Raw genomic sequence first — 17,290 nt, 5'->3', positions numbered from 1 at the left:
TTTAATCAAAGTCTGTGTGTGTGTGTGTGTGTGCGCGCGCGTGTGAGGGTGTGTTTGTGTTTATGTGTGTGCGTGCGTGCGTGTTCGCAGGTGCGTGCGTGTGAACCTGAAGCTCAGTTAAATCTCAAATCCCTTTAGCTGCGAGTCGACATGGGTTGACCGGTCCCTGCGGGAAGTTTCAGGAAATGCAACAGGTGGAGCCGAGCACTGCCGTAAGAGTGCACTTTCATTTCAAGTTTAATTTCAGACAGACGCCATGGTCTCTGTAGTTCACTGTCCCGCGGTGTGTTTCATTTATGAACGGTCATTTTGAACGTGTTTGAAGGTCTTCTCCGCGCTGGGCTCTGTAGCGTCCCGTGCTAGCTGCTGCTGTGTGCGCACTCGAAGGAGCCTGCGGGACAGAAGCTACTGCGCACTGCTCAACACGGTCAGTCCGCTGCTCTTACTGTATTTACACTTAATGTCTGCGTGTGTGTGTTCCACGAGCTGCTTTTAAAGTTGGGTTTTGAATAGAAATGTCATTGAATCAAGCAGCGGTCGCTCGCTCGGGGGGGTTTATTTATAGGGACGTCGTATCTCACGCAAAGAAGTTTCAGGAGCTAAATAACTGCAGGATGCGTTCAGGTGTAATTCAGGGAAATTAGTGAAAGGAGTAATCCGATCCTTTACTCGAATAAAGGAATAATAACTCCACACTTTACAAATAGAAGTCTTGCATTCCAAACCTTACTTAGGTAAAAGTATGTGTCAGCAAACTGTACTTAAAAGTATGGACAGTAAAAGGTGTCACGTTGCAGTAAAATGTTTTGCCATTCTGCCTGATGCTTTTGTATTAATATCCCTGCTGCATTCATTCAGATGTTTAAAGTTTGACTCGCTACTTTACATACTGTTAGTTCGTTTAATCTACTGCAATGCATCATGTTCTACATACGATCCTCATCGTAAGATCATCAAATTTCTGTGAGAGCCATGTTTCTGTAAAAAGCTTTGTTCATGAGCTCAGAAAAGCAGCCTGATTACATAATTGTGATGATGCACTTTCCAGCAAATGCAAGAGGCTTTTTAGTGGGTTGATTTAGAATTTTCTCAACACATAAAGGAACACTTCATTCTTCGGTTTATCGCAAACATTGAACATGAACACATCTGGTGGTTTGCACTGTCATCTGAAAAGTTACCAAAGCTGTTGGACAAATGCGGTGGAGTGAAAAGTAAAGGATTTCCTTCTGAGATTTCGAGAACTAGAAAGTTTCATCGATGCCATTACTAATGTATAGTACAAGTACCTTTAAATGGGAACTTCATCAATTTAAATCCGCTTTGTGTTGTTGCAATATCGATTGTTTATGAATATGATGAATGTTTAATTTCCCACCGTGATGCCTGGACTGAGATATACTCAATCTTTTGTTGTTAAATATCACATGATGATTTTTACGTCACTGGCGGACCTTGCCACCTTCCTGGCCGTGTGCTAGAACTACAACATGCACTTCCACATTTTTTTGCGGAATCAAAACATCCTGGTTGAAATCAACCGGTTAGAACAACAACTAGGAGACAATAATCCAATATATATGGAAGGAAACTGTATTAAAAGTGTACTAAATGAGCTTGAATACTCTACGGAGGACCTCTGGCATATGTACGAGGACGAGGGTGGCGAGAGTGAAGCGGCACCAGGTCGTGAGGATACTGGTGCAGAGCTGCCTCGTACCAGGGACAACTGGTGGTGTCCTTGTGTAAAATATGCAGAGATGGAAAAAGAAGAAGAGTTGCTCTGCTGCAGCGAATTTCCAACTCTGGCATGTGTAACGTTACACAAAAGCTTTGAGCTGAATATGAGCAGAGGACTGTTGGAGACGTAGTTCAGGATTACCTCAGTAAATGAACTTAGAAACTGTCCATTACTGTAAAAAAAAAAACTGCATCTAACCGTACTTTAAGAGTTTGTTATACGTACATACAGTACATACTGTAACTGGTTTCACTTGTGTCCATTCATTCAAATACCACAGGTCCAGTGGCATCATGGATGACAACAGCCTCAGTGACTCCAATGTAAAGGTCGCTGTTCGTGTGCGACCCATGAACAGGAGAGGTGAGTGTAATAATGTCCGAGAAACCATGTGTGACACTTTTTCTGTTATGAGTACATACAGCAACACAAGCAAGTGTTTTTCCATGAGTCAACCACCATGTCCACCTCTCTGAAGGAACTTTATCAGCTCTGCAGTGCACCATATCTGTTTTGGTGTTTGCTCTCTCTCTGAGTTTGCGAGGCCATGGCTAATTTAGTTAGTTTAGTTAGTCTTGGACAAACATGTGGCTCCATTCCTCTGTTTTACAGAGTTCCTCCTTTTTCTCTGTCAGGCTCTGAAAAGGTCTATTTTGCCCTTTCTTTTGGGAAAGTTTTGGCAGGAGTGCCATGGGAGTGAAAGTGGAAAATTTAGAGGAGACACTGACATCACATCCTAACAGAAAGTGGACTGTAATGCCTACTGAGGGACATGTTAAATGCACGGTCACTGGCCTACATAACTCTGACAACAGCTGAGCAGGACCAAGGCTTCAGCTTACAGACGTTTGTGTTCCTGAACAACAGTAACATGATTCACTACCCTTTACTCTCATTTAACATTTGCAATTAGATTTACAATGTCTTTTTTTTTTTTTACAGAAAAATAAATATACCTTTCCAAGATTAACCATAACCTCACAAGAATGCATGACACATATGCCTTGTCTCCAGCTCTGATTGGAAGCTCCAGTGCTCTCCTCACCTTTTAAAACCTTCCACCTTCCACCTTCCACCTTCCAGTACAGGAATGAGGAAGAGGCGTGACAATGCTTTCCCTTATTCTCTGAGTAGTAAACTGGTCGTAATGTTTGCACAGATGAGTCCTGGAAGAATCATCATCAATAAAAGTATTTCTTGCCTCTCCTCGTTGGCCTGTTTGCATTTCGATCACGAGTACAACTGATACACGCACATACACACATGCCACCTGTTATTCTGCAGTGAGAGTTGTGTCAGAGACGACTGAGGATATATACGACCAATGCTGTTTAAACTATTTGACTATGTGCATTATTAAGATTAGAGAATGTGTTTTTACTGCACATTTCACATCTATATTTAAGGTCCAAAAATGACTATGTTGTACACAGCTCACCTGTAAACATTATATCAATGATTGTTTGAGGTTGTTTATGTTTTAATTTTATCATAAAAAATGCATTCTTTTTCTTCTGGTCTTCTGTTTAAATCCAGAAAAAGACCTAAAAACAAAATGTGTGGTGGAGATGGAGGGGAACCAGACAGTTCTGCATCCAGCCCTCACCAACATGAACAAAGGAGACCCTCGGTAAGACGCAGGTTTTCAGATGCTACCTCATAATTTTTCACACACACATTCATACAGTGCATCTATGGGCAGTGAAACTTGTTAGTCTTCATTTGTGACTTGACATGGGTCTTTTTGTCTTGACTTGTGACTTAGGATTTTAATGGGGGACTTGTTGGTCTCAACTTGGTGCTGGACTCGGGATTTGATTTGGGATTTGATTTGGGACTTGTTTTAGGACTTGTTGGTCTTGACTCAAGATTTACTGGTCTTCATTTAGAACTTGAATCAAGACTTGATGGTTGTTCCCTTGGATTTCGTAACCGAGGCTTGAGACTTGTGACTTGCAAAACAATTACTTAGAAACAATCGCCTGATTAAAATTAGGTATAATAATCTGCAAGAACAAATTATAATCCTTCACAGTCTTCCTGCCTTAACAGAATCTGAACACAAAAAACATTTTATAAGAATGATTTTTCTACGTTTTCTCCACAATTTGGAATGGATAATGTTACTGGACAAATCCAGCATTCCCTTTGCGTTAGGATGGCAACAGCAGGGTGTCACTACTTGGATCCAAGCTCAGTTTGGCCTTTTTCAAGTGTGCCCACATTATACGGCATATAAAGTTCACGAGTTCCATTGATTTATTTCCCTCAGGATTGCCCAGGACACTGCACAGGAGTTTGCACAGACTCGCACTAGTTAGCGCACTGTTGTTTTGGAAGAAGCTCTGATCTAAAGGCTCACCCCGCCCAACCTCCTTCTATTACTCCTTCCCTACATCATTCCTCTCTTTACAAAGGGTGTGACTGTTCCAGCTCAGTCCTGCTCCGTCAAGCCCTGATTAAAAGCAATACGAACAAAAGAGAGGAGGACAGTGTCAGGAGTCACATTCAGGATTCAGAATGGAATTACTTTGTCTTTGGTTTGATGGTACGATATCAGACCTCACATCAGAGCAGTGTATCAAAAAAGCAACCAAATAATAGATGTTGTGGCTACAAAATGTGCATTGATTGTGTTGCATCCCTCCTTGTATGCTTGCTGTTGACAAAGCAGTCCAGACTTCCTCCTCTCCTCCCGTAGCAGTGAGTCAGCACTGCAGGTACATGCTCCATGGAGGCTTTCTCAGGTTACGTTGTTCGGTAAAAATGTCTTTTGGCAACCCTCCACTCACTTGATGGTATGAATCAGTGTCTTTGTAGACAGACATGGGCTCGTATTTCATAGTTATCCTCTGCGTCTTTTTTTTTTTCCGAATGTGTGAATGTATCTTTAAGTGTATTTTCTGCCCTGACATGCTTCAGCGGTATGTTTCTTCGTTGGGGCTTAAAAATGAACAGGTTTTACAGGCTTGGTGCAAAACAGACAAGCACTTCCATGAGTTTAGAACAGCACAGTTTTTTTACCATCTCACTAATATTGCCAAATTGAGATAAAGTACAAAAATGTAGATATGCAGAAATGATCTTACATGATTTTATCACCTCACACCTTAATGACTGCAAACAGCTTTATCTCTGGTCTTAATCAGTAAACCCTGAACCTATTGCAGTCAAAATTCAGCAGCTACAGGCTTCTAACTATAGAACTAAGAGATATTAACACATCACACCTGTTTTATCGTTTTTACGGCGACTACCAGTTTGTTTTTATTGATTTTAAAATCATTGATTCTGGCCCAAGCCTATATTTCTGAGCTCTTAATTCCTTCCCTCACTTCCTGATTCTAAACTTAAAACTGGGGGGGGGGCAGGCAGAGTGTTCGCCATCAGGGCCCCAAGGCTCTGTATGAGGCTGTCTGAGACAGTGTCTTCTTTTAAACCTCAGCTAAAACATTTGGAAGGCACATTCCTGAATTGTGCCAGGCTATTGTGGTCTTTTATTTCTATTATTTTACTACTATTATTATTTATGTACGTCCTCCTGTATTTTAACCATTTGCTCTCTTGTTGTGCAGCACGTTTTACTTTGTGTTAATCGATAAAGTTACTGTTATTCAAGTGATTACCAGGTTCGTATGGTAGCAGAAGTGTAAGAATGAACCATTAAGCAACTATTTAACAAAGCATTTGAACTGGATGGTGTTGGTTTCTACTTGGTTGATTCGTTTCCCAGTAGACTCTATTCTATTATGAGCATCTGTGCTCAGAAAAGCTTTGTTTGCTGGGGGAGTCACATGCAGTGCTACACACTTTTTGCTTAAGTCAGCTCACTGCCTGACAGGTTTAACTGAACGGCTATGCTCAGCCTCAGGGGGTGTTAATATATTACTACACCCTTGGTACCTGCAAACAGGCGCATGCAGCGGGGGCTGTCAGACCCTGTGGTGGAGATTAATGAAGCCTTGTTGCCGCTTTCATAAATTGAGGGCTCCCAAATAGTTGGCAAACCTGTAACACAAGTTAAAAGCACATTTTCATTAATCCCAGTTTCCCACTCATGCTGCAAACATGCCTCGAATTGTTGCAGGGATGCTTATCAGGATAATGAAACTAAAATTGCGTGACTTTCCGATCTGGGCTTGGCTCTGATAAGAACCCCACTTTTTTTGATCTGTCTGTAGCATTGCAAATGTTTTTCATATCCTTACTTGGAGAACTGGTATGTACAGTATTTGCAATATCCACCCAGAGGGGATGTGTGTTATCCAACGACTCAGATCTGTGATTGTGTAGTTTTGTCGGCCTGTTGGTCAGAGACTGCCTGACCCACCATCCTCCTCCCTCTCTTTTAGTGACTCCTTGGAGCTGCGAGGCTCTGCCAGTTATCTCAGGAATGTCCCTGCCAGTCATGGAGAGGACAGGACTTAATGTTGCTCTTTCATGCACCAGCCAAGGCTCACATAGGGAGGCCTTGTTTCCAAACAGCCCCCTCATGTGTGTGGCCATGACTATGTTTGCAGCCTTTTTTAACCCCAAACCGATCTTTCTGCCTAAGCAAAGAATCTGTGTTGTGTGCGTTTTGAGTTATGTGTGGTACCATGGTACCATGGTACAAATGGGGCTTCCCTGGAGACTGGGTACTAATGTTAAAAGATGATTTATTTCACCCCAAGAAACACAACTATGGTACCACAGTTTCACTCTCTTGAAAACACACTTTTTGTTGCCTAGCCCAAAGTGATTTTTTGTTGTTATTATTTCTTCCTTTTAAATAATTGTGTGGAAACATGTTATGTTGGAATAGCTTATTAATGTGCAGTCATTGAGTGGAGTTTACAACCTAAATTCTCAGCATGTTGCAAAACATATCAACCAAAGAAATTTGTAATCAGTTTTCTTTTTATCTGTCTTTATTCTCTGTGGTTTTCAGCTCATTTCTTTGGAGCAGCCTTTTGTCCTACATCATGGTTAAATGTCCTTGTTCTAGGACAGTGTCGTACACTGACCATCCCCCTGACTCGAGTACAACTATAAAACAAGGAGTTCTTGTTATTGATTTAGTTGCTGATGTAACTGATTGTGACACAGCAGCTCTTTTTATATGGCAAACTGTAAGCAAAACAGTCATGTTTCTGACCACGTGACAAATGTACAGAATATGAGTAAGTACAATGTTCACTCTCCTTATATCTGAGTTGTGAGCTGATAAATACCTGACTGTGTTCACAGGCTAACTTAGCTACTTATAGTTATCTTAGTCTTTTAGCCACATGGTGCCGTGCTTTGTATTTGGGTACCACCAGCTACCTGCTGTTCCCCCGGTGCGTTATGTTCAACATCACGATCGCACCGAAAACTGAGGCGCCCTCTCACCTTACACTTGAACTTAAACAGACTCCTAACTCTGTCTAATACGAATTCGACATGTGATGGACATCACCATGGAGCTGCACTGGAGCCTAGAACATGTTTGACAATTAAGTTTGACGTTTGCTTGCTGGAATGTGGTGATCTGTGAGCTGACTGATGCGTGGGATACTATTGTTGTCTGCTCTGGGATGAACCTAAAACATAGTGACAACTTTGTTTTTAAAATGTTCTGGTATGAATGCAGAGATTTAGGCCTGACCTGTGACACTGGGAGACACTGAGCTTGATTCACAGTGAACCAAGAGGATTAGTCAATCGGCAGATTCTCAGGCTTCACTACACTCACAACTCCTTTGATTCCTTATCCTTGAAACTCTCCCTTCTTACTCCGCCGACTTTGACCTGTAATTGCGTCACTTTTTTTTTGCTAGTGCTGCTGTTCCTGCTCTGCGGCATCGTCTGTTGAACTGTTCTTAACAAATATCTGAACAAGTATCTGCTTGACAACGTCGAGTCACAGCATTGACACATCACTCATTTTAATGAGTCACTCCTCAAGCAGAGTGACAGGCAGCACGTGAGCAGGCTGGAGCAAATTCAGATAAGCATGGACGAATTTAAGACAATGGAACCCCCTAAAACAAACACACACACACACACACACATTCTGGTACTTCTATCTTAGTGACCTTGACATAATGCATTCTCCAGCCCCTTACCCTTATCTTAACCAGCATGCCTAAATGCCTAACACTAACCTAAATCTAATTCTAACCCCCTTAACCCTCAAACAAGCCTTTGAAAAAGTGAGGACCAGGCAAAATGTCCTCACTTTCCAAAACTGTCCTCACTCTCTAAGGTCTATTCTCAAAATGGTCCTCACAAATACATTATATGATATAATAAGTACAAGTGTACACAAACACACACAGTTTTTTTTTTCCATTTTAACAGTGATCCCTCAGAGGGGAATATCTCTTCACAGCCATAAAATATGCAGAGTGAACAACGGTTCAACCAGTTTTTCTTCTCTCATTTTGCTTCATTTATTTAATTATAAGAGAATGCCCTAAGGTAGAAAACTAAAATGAATAAAATAACGTATTTCATAAGAAAAAAACACTTTTTTTGGTTTTGAAAAATACATTTATTTGGGTGGTTTGTTGATTTGCCAGAACATTTGAACCAAGACATCACCTTGAAGTCTCGGAATAACAATAGACATTTTAGAATTTCCCTAAACTGATCATTGAAATAACCTGAAAAACGACTGAGCGACTGGTTAGAGATGGAGTCTTGTGACTAAAAGGTCAGTGATTCAAGGCTCCCCAGACTGGCTGAGAAAATGTCAGTGTGAAAATAAAGAAATAGAATACTCTCCAGCTGTGAATGTGTGATTCTGAATACAAGTGAAGTGAGAGGTCTGCTGAATCACGACTCTATGATAATTTATCACATTCGGCAAAACTCCCTTTGCTTTGTTCAGACTCTTGTTTCTCAGCTGGACCACAGTGACGGTATTGTTAGTGTTGCCTCTGTTGCCATGTGATAAATATTTTCATGTTGTTATTATCTTGGCATGTTCCAAGCTCGCTATGTTTCCTCTGGTGTGTGAGTCCACATGGCTCCGATAGAGTCACAGTCAAATTATAAACCGCTTACTTTGTTTACAAGTTCATTTTTATTTCAGCACCAGTTATTTACTGTGATATTTTTATTTTTTCTCTCTTCTGTCCCCAGGAATCAGCCAAAGGTAAGTGTTACATTTTGAACAACATTAAATATTGTGCTGATTTGATGCCCTCTCTGACTAATAATGTGTGTGTGTGTGTGTGTGTGTGTGTGTGTGTGTGTGTGTGTGTGTGTGTGTGTGTGTGTGTGTGTGTGTGTGTGTGTGTGTGTGTGTGTGTGTGTGTGTGTGTGTGTGTGTGTGTGTGTGTGTGTGTGTGTGTGTGTGTGTGTGTCCTCAGGCCTTTGCCTATGATTACTGCTTCTGGTCCATGGATGAATCTCAAAAGGACAAGTTTGAAGGTCTGTTACATTTCCACAGTGACACTGGGTTTCATACTCTGCTTGATTTGTTGCTCTGTTTTTAGCTCATGTGTAACTTCACTTGCTCGATGACTCATTCCTCCAGCTTATCTCCTGACAGAGTGTTTCCTGATATTCAGAACTATTTATGGAGTGTAAGAAAGGGACTGGATGGAGAGTCACAAACCATTTAACTTTTGATTAGTTCTGTGGGCCTGTAGACTGTAATGGTCTCGAACAAAACAATTGTCAGGGGGTTTCTGAACAGTAATATTTCAGCAGCCAAAGTCAGATGGATTTAATGTGAATAAAATTCCCACCATGTCTATTCTGAGATTAGAGTCTTCTGTTGAAAATGAGAGACCAGTAAGTCCCACACTTATCTGTCCAGAAAAGTGCTTTTTTTTCTTTCTTATTATCTTTACTGCGGTTTTTCTGCTTTTTTACAAAAAATATAAATATAGATTTCTGCCTTTCCTTTGTTTTGAGGTATTAAAGTGATAGTTTTCTGCTCTATGTGCAGGTCAGGATGTAGTGTTCCAGTGCCTTGGAGAGAGCCTGCTGGACAATGCCTTCATGGGCTACAATGCCTGCATCTTTGCCTATGGACAGACAGGTAAATGTGCAAACATCTAAGAACTATGGTACAAGACCTATGATAGTGACACTGTTTCTGTTACACCTACAGAATAATTAATCTTCAGTAAAGGTGTTTTCGCACCCAGTGAGCTTTAGTGCCTTAAGTAATTTTTCAAATTACAGTGGTAATTTGGTGGTTGGCACTGTTGCCTATCGGCAAGAAGGTTCCTGGTTGGAATCCCAGCCTGACCGAGGTGTTCCTGTGTTGAGTTTGCACGTTCTCCCCGTGTCTGCGTGGGTTTTCTCCAGGGACTCCGACTTCCTCCCACAGTCCAAAGAAATGTGGATTGGGGTTAAGTTGATTGGAGACTTTAAATCATCCTTAGCAAATGTTTGTCTCTATATAGCCATTTTTAGACCTGTCCTGCTGAGGATCTCTGGAGAATTGTGTCCAGACCTTCTCCGCAGTTTGCCTTTCACACATGCACAACGCAGAGGGAGGTTCTCTGCTCAGATATGTTCACAACAGAACAAATCCTCCGCAGGATTCACATCAGATTCAAGATCTCTGAAATACTTTCTCGAGAAATGGACAAAAAAAATATTTTTGCTGAATCCTGCTAACAAACAAACAAAAAGGGTAATAAGTATTGTGGTATAGTTTCATAAATAGCACCAAAAGAGGTATGAGACACATCATTGTTTTGATGTTTGAATGATGCACTGTAATCATCCACACTGCTGTTCACCTGGAAGAGTCAGAGTCCTCTCTTCACATTTTCAGACACATTTTTTTTGGCTCAACAAGCCATTTAATTAGCTTTTTATTCAAGGGTGTCTCACTTTGCACCACATCTGAATCTTTGCCTCTCAGACACTGTTCATTTATTCTCATCACATTTTCATGATAGCTGAAGAAGTGTTTATTTATAGTCATACAGATTTTTCTCTGCTAGAATCATTAACAGTACTTCCCAAAATATATTTATTTACAAGTTGGCCTGTTTTATCTTGCACTTGCTTATATGCACCAAATCCCTGAAATCTGTCAGGTTCCCACAGACAACCCATGTTGATTTGCTTACAAAGCTTCATTCATTGTAGATATTTGGAGTTATATGCAGTAACTGTGTTTTGTGTATCTCCAGGCTCTGGGAAGTCGTACACCATGATGGGCTCGGCGGAGCAGCCTGGTCTGATCCCTCGGCTCTGCAGCTCCCTGTTCAGCAGGACTGTGCAGGAGGCCCGAGAGGGAGAAAGCTTCACTGTGGAGGTCTCATACATGGAGATTTACAATGAGAAGGTCAGGGACCTGCTCGACCCCAAAGGGTGAGAAACGTGTACAGCTGAATTTAAAACGGGGAGTCGCTAAAATATTTCATTTGCCTGACCCTGCATATACATGTATAATCTGTGAACCCTGCTGTGGCTCTGTTTTGAGATCAGCAGGTCCTCCTGGTCCTCCTCATTTATTTTTCAACTTGTCTAATACAAAAACAACTTCTCAAACAGAGACGTTAGACCACCATGAATTAGTGCAAACAGTTTTTTAGTTAAAATACTCACTCTATTCACTGTATATATTTCAGTTTGGAGCAAAGTTCTTGGTTCATATATGTGGATGATTAGATAACAGTACATCTTTCTCCTGGTTGTAGTGTTTTTAACTTCTTTCTTCTAAGATATTATATTTTGGTCTGTTGTAAAAGGGCTGCTGTTAAACAAATACTGTATTATTTGATTTTCTTATGCAGGGAGTGACAAACACATTTTAATTTATCATTTTTGTTACATACGTGTCTTCTGTCTTCCTCTTTCCGTAGAAGTCGACAAGCGCTGAGAGTAAGAGAGCACAAAGTTTTAGGGCCTTACGTTGACGGCCTGTCCCGGTTGGCTGTGGCCTGCTACAAGGTACTGCAGGATTTTCTGGGAAAACACTAAATGAACTATATCTAATTTCTGTTTTCTTTTGCTTTCAATACATTTGGTTACTAACGGAGAAAAATGTTATTTCATAATGGTGGATACGGACTAGACGTGTTTGTTTGTGTTGTCTCCATCTCTGACAGGACGTTGAGTCTCTCATGTCAGAGGGAAATAAATCTCGCACAGTGGCGGCCACAAACATGAACGAAGAGAGCAGCAGATCACACGGCGTGTTCAACATCATCCTCACACACACACTCATGGACATGCACTCTGGAGTAAGACACACACACACACACACTGACACCACATGATCATAACAGTCCTTACAATAATATTCCTTTTACTGGTTAAAAAAATAATGATTAATCACTAAAGACAAACACTCAAATAAATGCATGAAAGACACATTTTATTTATATTTTTGGAGGGTACACCACACCTACAGCTCAGATGTCATGGATCTGGAGAAGATTCTCCCACGAAAACTGTCTTTTTTCACACTCAATATAAAAAGAAAGCATAGACAAGACATAGACAATGAATACTAGAATATGAGGTAACCAAGGCTTGTATGATTCTTTATCTATAATAATTTAATATAATAGGAACAAAGAATTGTAGAAAGTTAAAAAGGAGAAACAAACTCCAATGCTGACAAAGAACCAATGGTTGAATAAACTGTTAATGGCAAAAGATACAGTGTACATATTGTGAGAAGAAGTATAGCTGGACGAAAAATGGCTGATCTAAAAGACCCCAAACTGTCACCATCACAACAGAGCTACAAACGAATCCATTAACAGAATGGCATGAATCACAGTTACTGGTGTTATTTACAGTAATGTTGCGAATCATTCAGACGAGTACAGATTTAGGTTTTACATAAAATATTCACAGTCAAACATTAATTTGATTTAAAACTGTGCTAACATTTCCATCACAGTTTCCCAGAGCCCGAGTTGATGTCTTCAAAGTGCTTGTTTTGTCTGACCGACAGTCCAAACCACACATATATTTACTTTCCACTGATATAAAAGAGAGGAAAGCAGCAAATGTTCACATCCGAGATGCTGAAAACAAATCATGTTTTAGTAGTTTACATAATGGATAGCTACTAAATGTTTATGCTGTACGGGTTCAACTTGATATCATCTTATATTATCTTAGTCATTTAGTGTTATGAATTTTACTTTGAAATATGATGAGCAGCATTTTGCCATAATGTCTGCAGCATGGCTCCATCAATTTCAAAGACAGTGGATCTGATGGACAGAGATTTTGGAAGTAAATTTGAATGAGTCGATGAACATTTGTTTGTCTGCATGTTTCGGTTTTCGCTAGACGACTGGCGAGAAAGTGAGCAAGTTGAGTCTGGTGGATCTGGCGGGCAGCGAGCGGGCAGCTAAGACTGGAGCAGCAGGGGAACGACTGAAAGAAGGAAGCAACATCAATAAGTAAGACAACCACTCATTTTCTGGATTTGATTAAGATGCTCAGCTGTATTCCTCACAATTGTATGAATGGCTGGAATCATGTTTGTTTTCCTCCTAAATTTTGATTGATATTTAGTCAATGGTTTTACAAGACTCACTGGTTTGGGTCTTTCTGGAACTTTGTTGGTCTCAGGCCACACTGCTACGTTTTTATTTTAAAAAATGGCATTTTCAAACTAAAACAATCTCTGTTCGCACAGGCTGAGTATAATCCCCATCTTTAACACGCCTGAAAACTCAGACCACGTGACCACTCATGTACACTGGTCACAGGAAGGCACGTGTGTCCTTCTGGACATGGGAATTGTTGCAGATTGCTCGTAACAGCTTGTCTCCTACACATGTAAACAGTTGTGTTATTGTAAAATGCAGAATATATCTGCACAACAGCTGTTAGCTAAGACAACAGGGTCAGCGACACTTGTTAATTGAATATCCATGTTGTGTTCCACATTGGTAGCTGAGCCTAATGCTAGTTATTTTCTTCTGGAAGGGGGCATGTGATAGGAGCCTGATGAAACAGCGAAGGCTATGTCGTGACTGAAAAGAGTGTCTATGTCATCGTTTCCAAACGTCTCTGTTTCAGCCCATCCAGACTAAAACATAGCCCTGGAGTTTTCAAACTAAAACGGGGTCAGCAGCGTTTCTAAACTGCTATGTTTCAGCGTCTCTAATAATCCTAAATAGTGCGGACGCCAGGTATATCCGTAGCAGAGTTGATGCATTTTCACACAAAAAAACGTAGTAATATGGATGTAGCCTCCATGGCTTGGTAGGAGACTGTGTACCGCACTTTTAACTGTAGCAACATAAAGAGTATTTCACATGTTTGCACTGCAGTCTTTCAGGCCAATATTGCCTTGATGAATTAGAGTCTCTGACCTTCCTCTGTATTCTTCTGTCCCCATTACCCTTCTCTGCCTCCCCCCTTAACCCCCTCCCCTCACTGCGTCCCCTTCTCCAGGTCTCTCAGCACTCTAGGGTTGGTTATCTCTGCCTTGGCTGACCAGGGAGCAGGGAAGAACAGGAGCAAGTTTGTTCCCTACAGAGACTCTGTGCTCACCTGGCTGCTCAAGGTACACAGAGAAGATGACAGACCTTGTTAATATGGATTCCACCAGAGGAGAATGTTTTCTGTGCGTGTCCATCTTGCTATTCTGTTTTCCTCCTTACCTTTGCCATATTTCCCACACTGAACATAATTCAAGTATTTTGGGAAATAAAATGTAATTTTTCAGAAGATAATAACCAGTTCCTGCTCTCCATGCCTTTTTGAATACACAACAGGGTAGTCTACAATATGTTTTTCTTTTAATCTGGTGTGCTTCTTTGTTATTTTGTCTTTTAAACTTCAAGTGGAAAAAGGCTCCTTTGCCTCTTTGCCTTCGTCTTTAATTTCCAGCTCCAGATGGCATGATAATAGTATTTATATGTTGTTTATAAAACCCTGATCTCACCGTGCTCATAAATCATAAGCCTTTTACATATGGAGAATTGTATTTCCAAACCAAACCGGTGGACTTTATTGTGTCAGTCAAAACAGTCACAAAGGTTTATTTTGTAATTTTCGTAATTGTCCCTGAGGTTATGGGTTAATTCTGAATGCAGGACAGCCTGGGAGGGAACAGCCGCACAGCCATGGTCGCCACCATCAGCCCATCAGCGGACAATTACGACGAGACGCTGTCTACCCTGCGGTACGCGGACAGGGCAAAGAGCATCATCAACCACGCTGTGGTCAACGAAGACCCCAACGCCAGGATTATCCGAGAGCTGCGCGAGGAAGTGGAGAAACTGAGGGAGCAGCTCACAGAGGCTGAGGTGCAGATGGATTCGCCTTTGTTCAGCCTGTACAAGTATTGTGATTATTGAATACTGTGAAAAACACAGCGTAGTATGAAACTCTTTCTGTCCCTCTCAGTCTATGAAGGCTCCAGAGCTGAAGGAACGACTGGAGGAATCAGAGAAACTGATCCAGGAAATGACAGTGACATGGGAGCAGAAACTCAGGAAGACTGAGGCTGTCGCACAGGTAACACACACGCGCACGCGCGCGCGCGCGCAGACACACTTTCTCTCTTGTGCTCTCTTTCTTGTAAATTTTTTGTACTCAAACAAGTGCAGCAGATGCGTTACTCAAGCTGAATAGATTAACAGCCACAAAATAGAATAATTACCGATTGAAGTAATCAGTTCATGTATTAAATATTGAGCATGTGTTTCCTTTAGGAGCGTCAGAAGCAGCTGGAGAGTCTGGGAATTTCTCTGCAGTCTTCTGGAATCAGATTGGTGGATGACAAGTGTTTTCTTGTCAACCTTAATGCTGACCCTGCTCTCAACGAGCTTCTGGTCTACTACCTGAAGGTACACACACAAACACAAACACACACAGAGTGCGGTTCTCTTTACTGGGCCTTATTTTAAGAGGCTGACTGACCTACACAGATAGATTGTTTGAAAACACACCGGTGGTCTGACAGTCCTCTCTGTGTCTCATGTCCAGGAGCACACTTGTGTGGGCTCAGCCAACTCCCAGGACATCCAGTTGTGTGGGATGGCCATCCAAACTGAGCACTGCGTGATCGACATCACTGAAAACAACAGCGTGGTGCTCACTCCTCACCGCAGCGCTCGGTAAGTGGTCAAGCCGAGGAAATATAAGTCCTCTTTGGTTCATGGTCATAGAGGCTGTGATGTCGGGAAAAAAGTTCAAGTTGTTCACAAGATTGTTCATCAATTATTAATTAATTAATTAATTATTGACAATGGGTCGGAAATGACTATGTATAATATGGAATTGGTTGCCGATAGTGACCAACACATGCTTCACATGCGTTTTCTCATTTATCTCTGTCTAAAGGACATTAAAATAAGTTTAATTTATTCATTTCAGTGTCCAAGACAACTTTTAAATAATAAAACATATATATACTAACAATCTTATACACATTCCATGCATGAAAAAAGTAGCAAGAAGAAAAATCTTATATAAACCTGCCCCTTTCATATAAATAATATAACTTAAATACGTATATGAGGTTCTGAACGTGAACAGCCATCCTCACATTGCTCATCAAGATTTAGTCTGAAATGGTCAGAATTGTTTTTTAAACCAGGAATTATGTGATTGAGGTAAAGAGACAAACATAATCTGAGCATCCATGGTCACTTTTCAGTGGAAACATTTTGAATGAGCACAAAATGTAGATTCAAATTTCAGTCATTATTAAGTTACAGCAACACACACATACAAACCTGATGTTTAGTAGAGGAAGGATTGCAAAAATCATGGGTGTATGTACATATTTAATAGTGGAACTTTCAAATAAATAAACTCTCAGTTGAGTATATTTTGTTATCATCTGAAACTGTGTGTCTCATGATGTATAATGCTTGTTGTTTCCTCTTGGTAGAACATGTGTAAATGGTGCTGTAGTCACCAGTCCAGTGCAGCTGCATCATGGTTACAGAATTCTATGGGGAAATAACCATTTCTTCAGGTGTGTATCAGCTGCACAGTGTTGAGTTTGATTTCATGCAGTGATTGATTTTTCATAAACATATATTTGCATGTTGCATAACAAACTCTTCATTGTGCCTCTTCCTGTTTTTCACTGTATGGTTCTTCCTATTCCTCTCACTCGCTCTTCCTCACCTGCATCAATATGCAACCACCACCTATTCGTCGATCTACAAACACACACAGGATCAACTTGCCCAGGCATATGGTTCATGCAGGGGTTGAGGATGAGGAGGACGGTGCTGTGATGAAGGCATGTTTGGGCACCGACCGGGCAGAGTTGGAATTCGATGCGTCCAGCGACATGTCGAGCGAGCTGAGCTTCAGTTATGAGTTGGCCCAGACCGAGGTCATGATGAAAGGCATGGGCAGCAACGGTGAGTCTGACTGAGCAGGGAACAAGGTACATACTTGATAAATGTAGGTTCTATTGAAGTCAACAATATGGTATGAGTAATAAATACTATACATGTTTAGATTTGGTTTGGTTGTTCTAGTTAATGGTTGTGTAAGTCTGTAAACTATGGAGCCCCTCTGGTGACATTTGGGGAAAAATAATGTGATAACACATGGGAACGATTTAATAGCTCTTGACCACAAGTTATTGCATTCCAACGACTTAATATC

The 17,290-nt window shown here is 41.0% G+C and overlaps 1 protein-coding gene across 9 annotated transcripts in view; it reads left to right on the top strand.

Annotated features, from left to right (window-relative positions):
- The window catches only part of LOC118099642 (kinesin-like protein KIF13B), a 37,104-nt gene that overhangs the window by 94 nt on the left and 19,720 nt on the right, over positions 1 to 17,290 (top strand). For 2 of the 9 annotated variants that reach the window (XM_047338090.1, XM_035144342.2), the window contains exons 1-18: positions 67 to 212; positions 326 to 427; positions 2,022 to 2,104; positions 3,278 to 3,371; positions 8,852 to 8,864; positions 9,082 to 9,142; positions 9,666 to 9,758; positions 10,870 to 11,050; positions 11,545 to 11,632; positions 11,791 to 11,925; positions 12,992 to 13,104; positions 14,108 to 14,219; positions 14,752 to 14,964; positions 15,065 to 15,175; positions 15,373 to 15,507; positions 15,647 to 15,777; positions 16,557 to 16,643; positions 16,850 to 17,040. In XM_047338090.1, the coding sequence (XP_047194046.1) occupies positions 2,035 to 2,104; positions 3,278 to 3,371; positions 8,852 to 8,864; positions 9,082 to 9,142; positions 9,666 to 9,758; positions 10,870 to 11,050; positions 11,545 to 11,632; positions 11,791 to 11,925; positions 12,992 to 13,104; positions 14,108 to 14,219; positions 14,752 to 14,964; positions 15,065 to 15,175; positions 15,373 to 15,507; positions 15,647 to 15,777; positions 16,557 to 16,643; positions 16,850 to 17,040 (1,828 nt within the window). In that variant the 5' untranslated portion in view covers positions 67 to 212; positions 326 to 427; positions 2,022 to 2,034. Of the gene's footprint in view, positions 1 to 62; positions 213 to 325; positions 428 to 2,021; positions 2,105 to 3,277; positions 3,372 to 8,851; positions 8,865 to 9,081; positions 9,143 to 9,665; positions 9,759 to 10,869; positions 11,051 to 11,544; positions 11,633 to 11,790; positions 11,926 to 12,991; positions 13,105 to 14,107; positions 14,220 to 14,751; positions 14,965 to 15,064; positions 15,176 to 15,372; positions 15,508 to 15,646; positions 15,778 to 16,556; positions 16,644 to 16,849; positions 17,041 to 17,290 lie in introns of those variants that run through there. The other 7 variants (XM_047338092.1, XM_047338091.1, XM_047338086.1 and 4 more) reach the window with 6 other exon arrangements.

The sequence above is a fragment of the Hippoglossus stenolepis genome, chromosome 20 (assembly GCF_022539355.2).
Source record: "Hippoglossus stenolepis isolate QCI-W04-F060 chromosome 20, HSTE1.2, whole genome shotgun sequence".
Classification (NCBI taxonomy): domain Eukaryota; kingdom Metazoa; phylum Chordata; class Actinopteri; order Pleuronectiformes; family Pleuronectidae; genus Hippoglossus; species Hippoglossus stenolepis.
The sequence above is the reverse complement of the archived record's forward strand: the minus strand, read 5'-3'. Positions and strand labels throughout refer to the sequence as shown.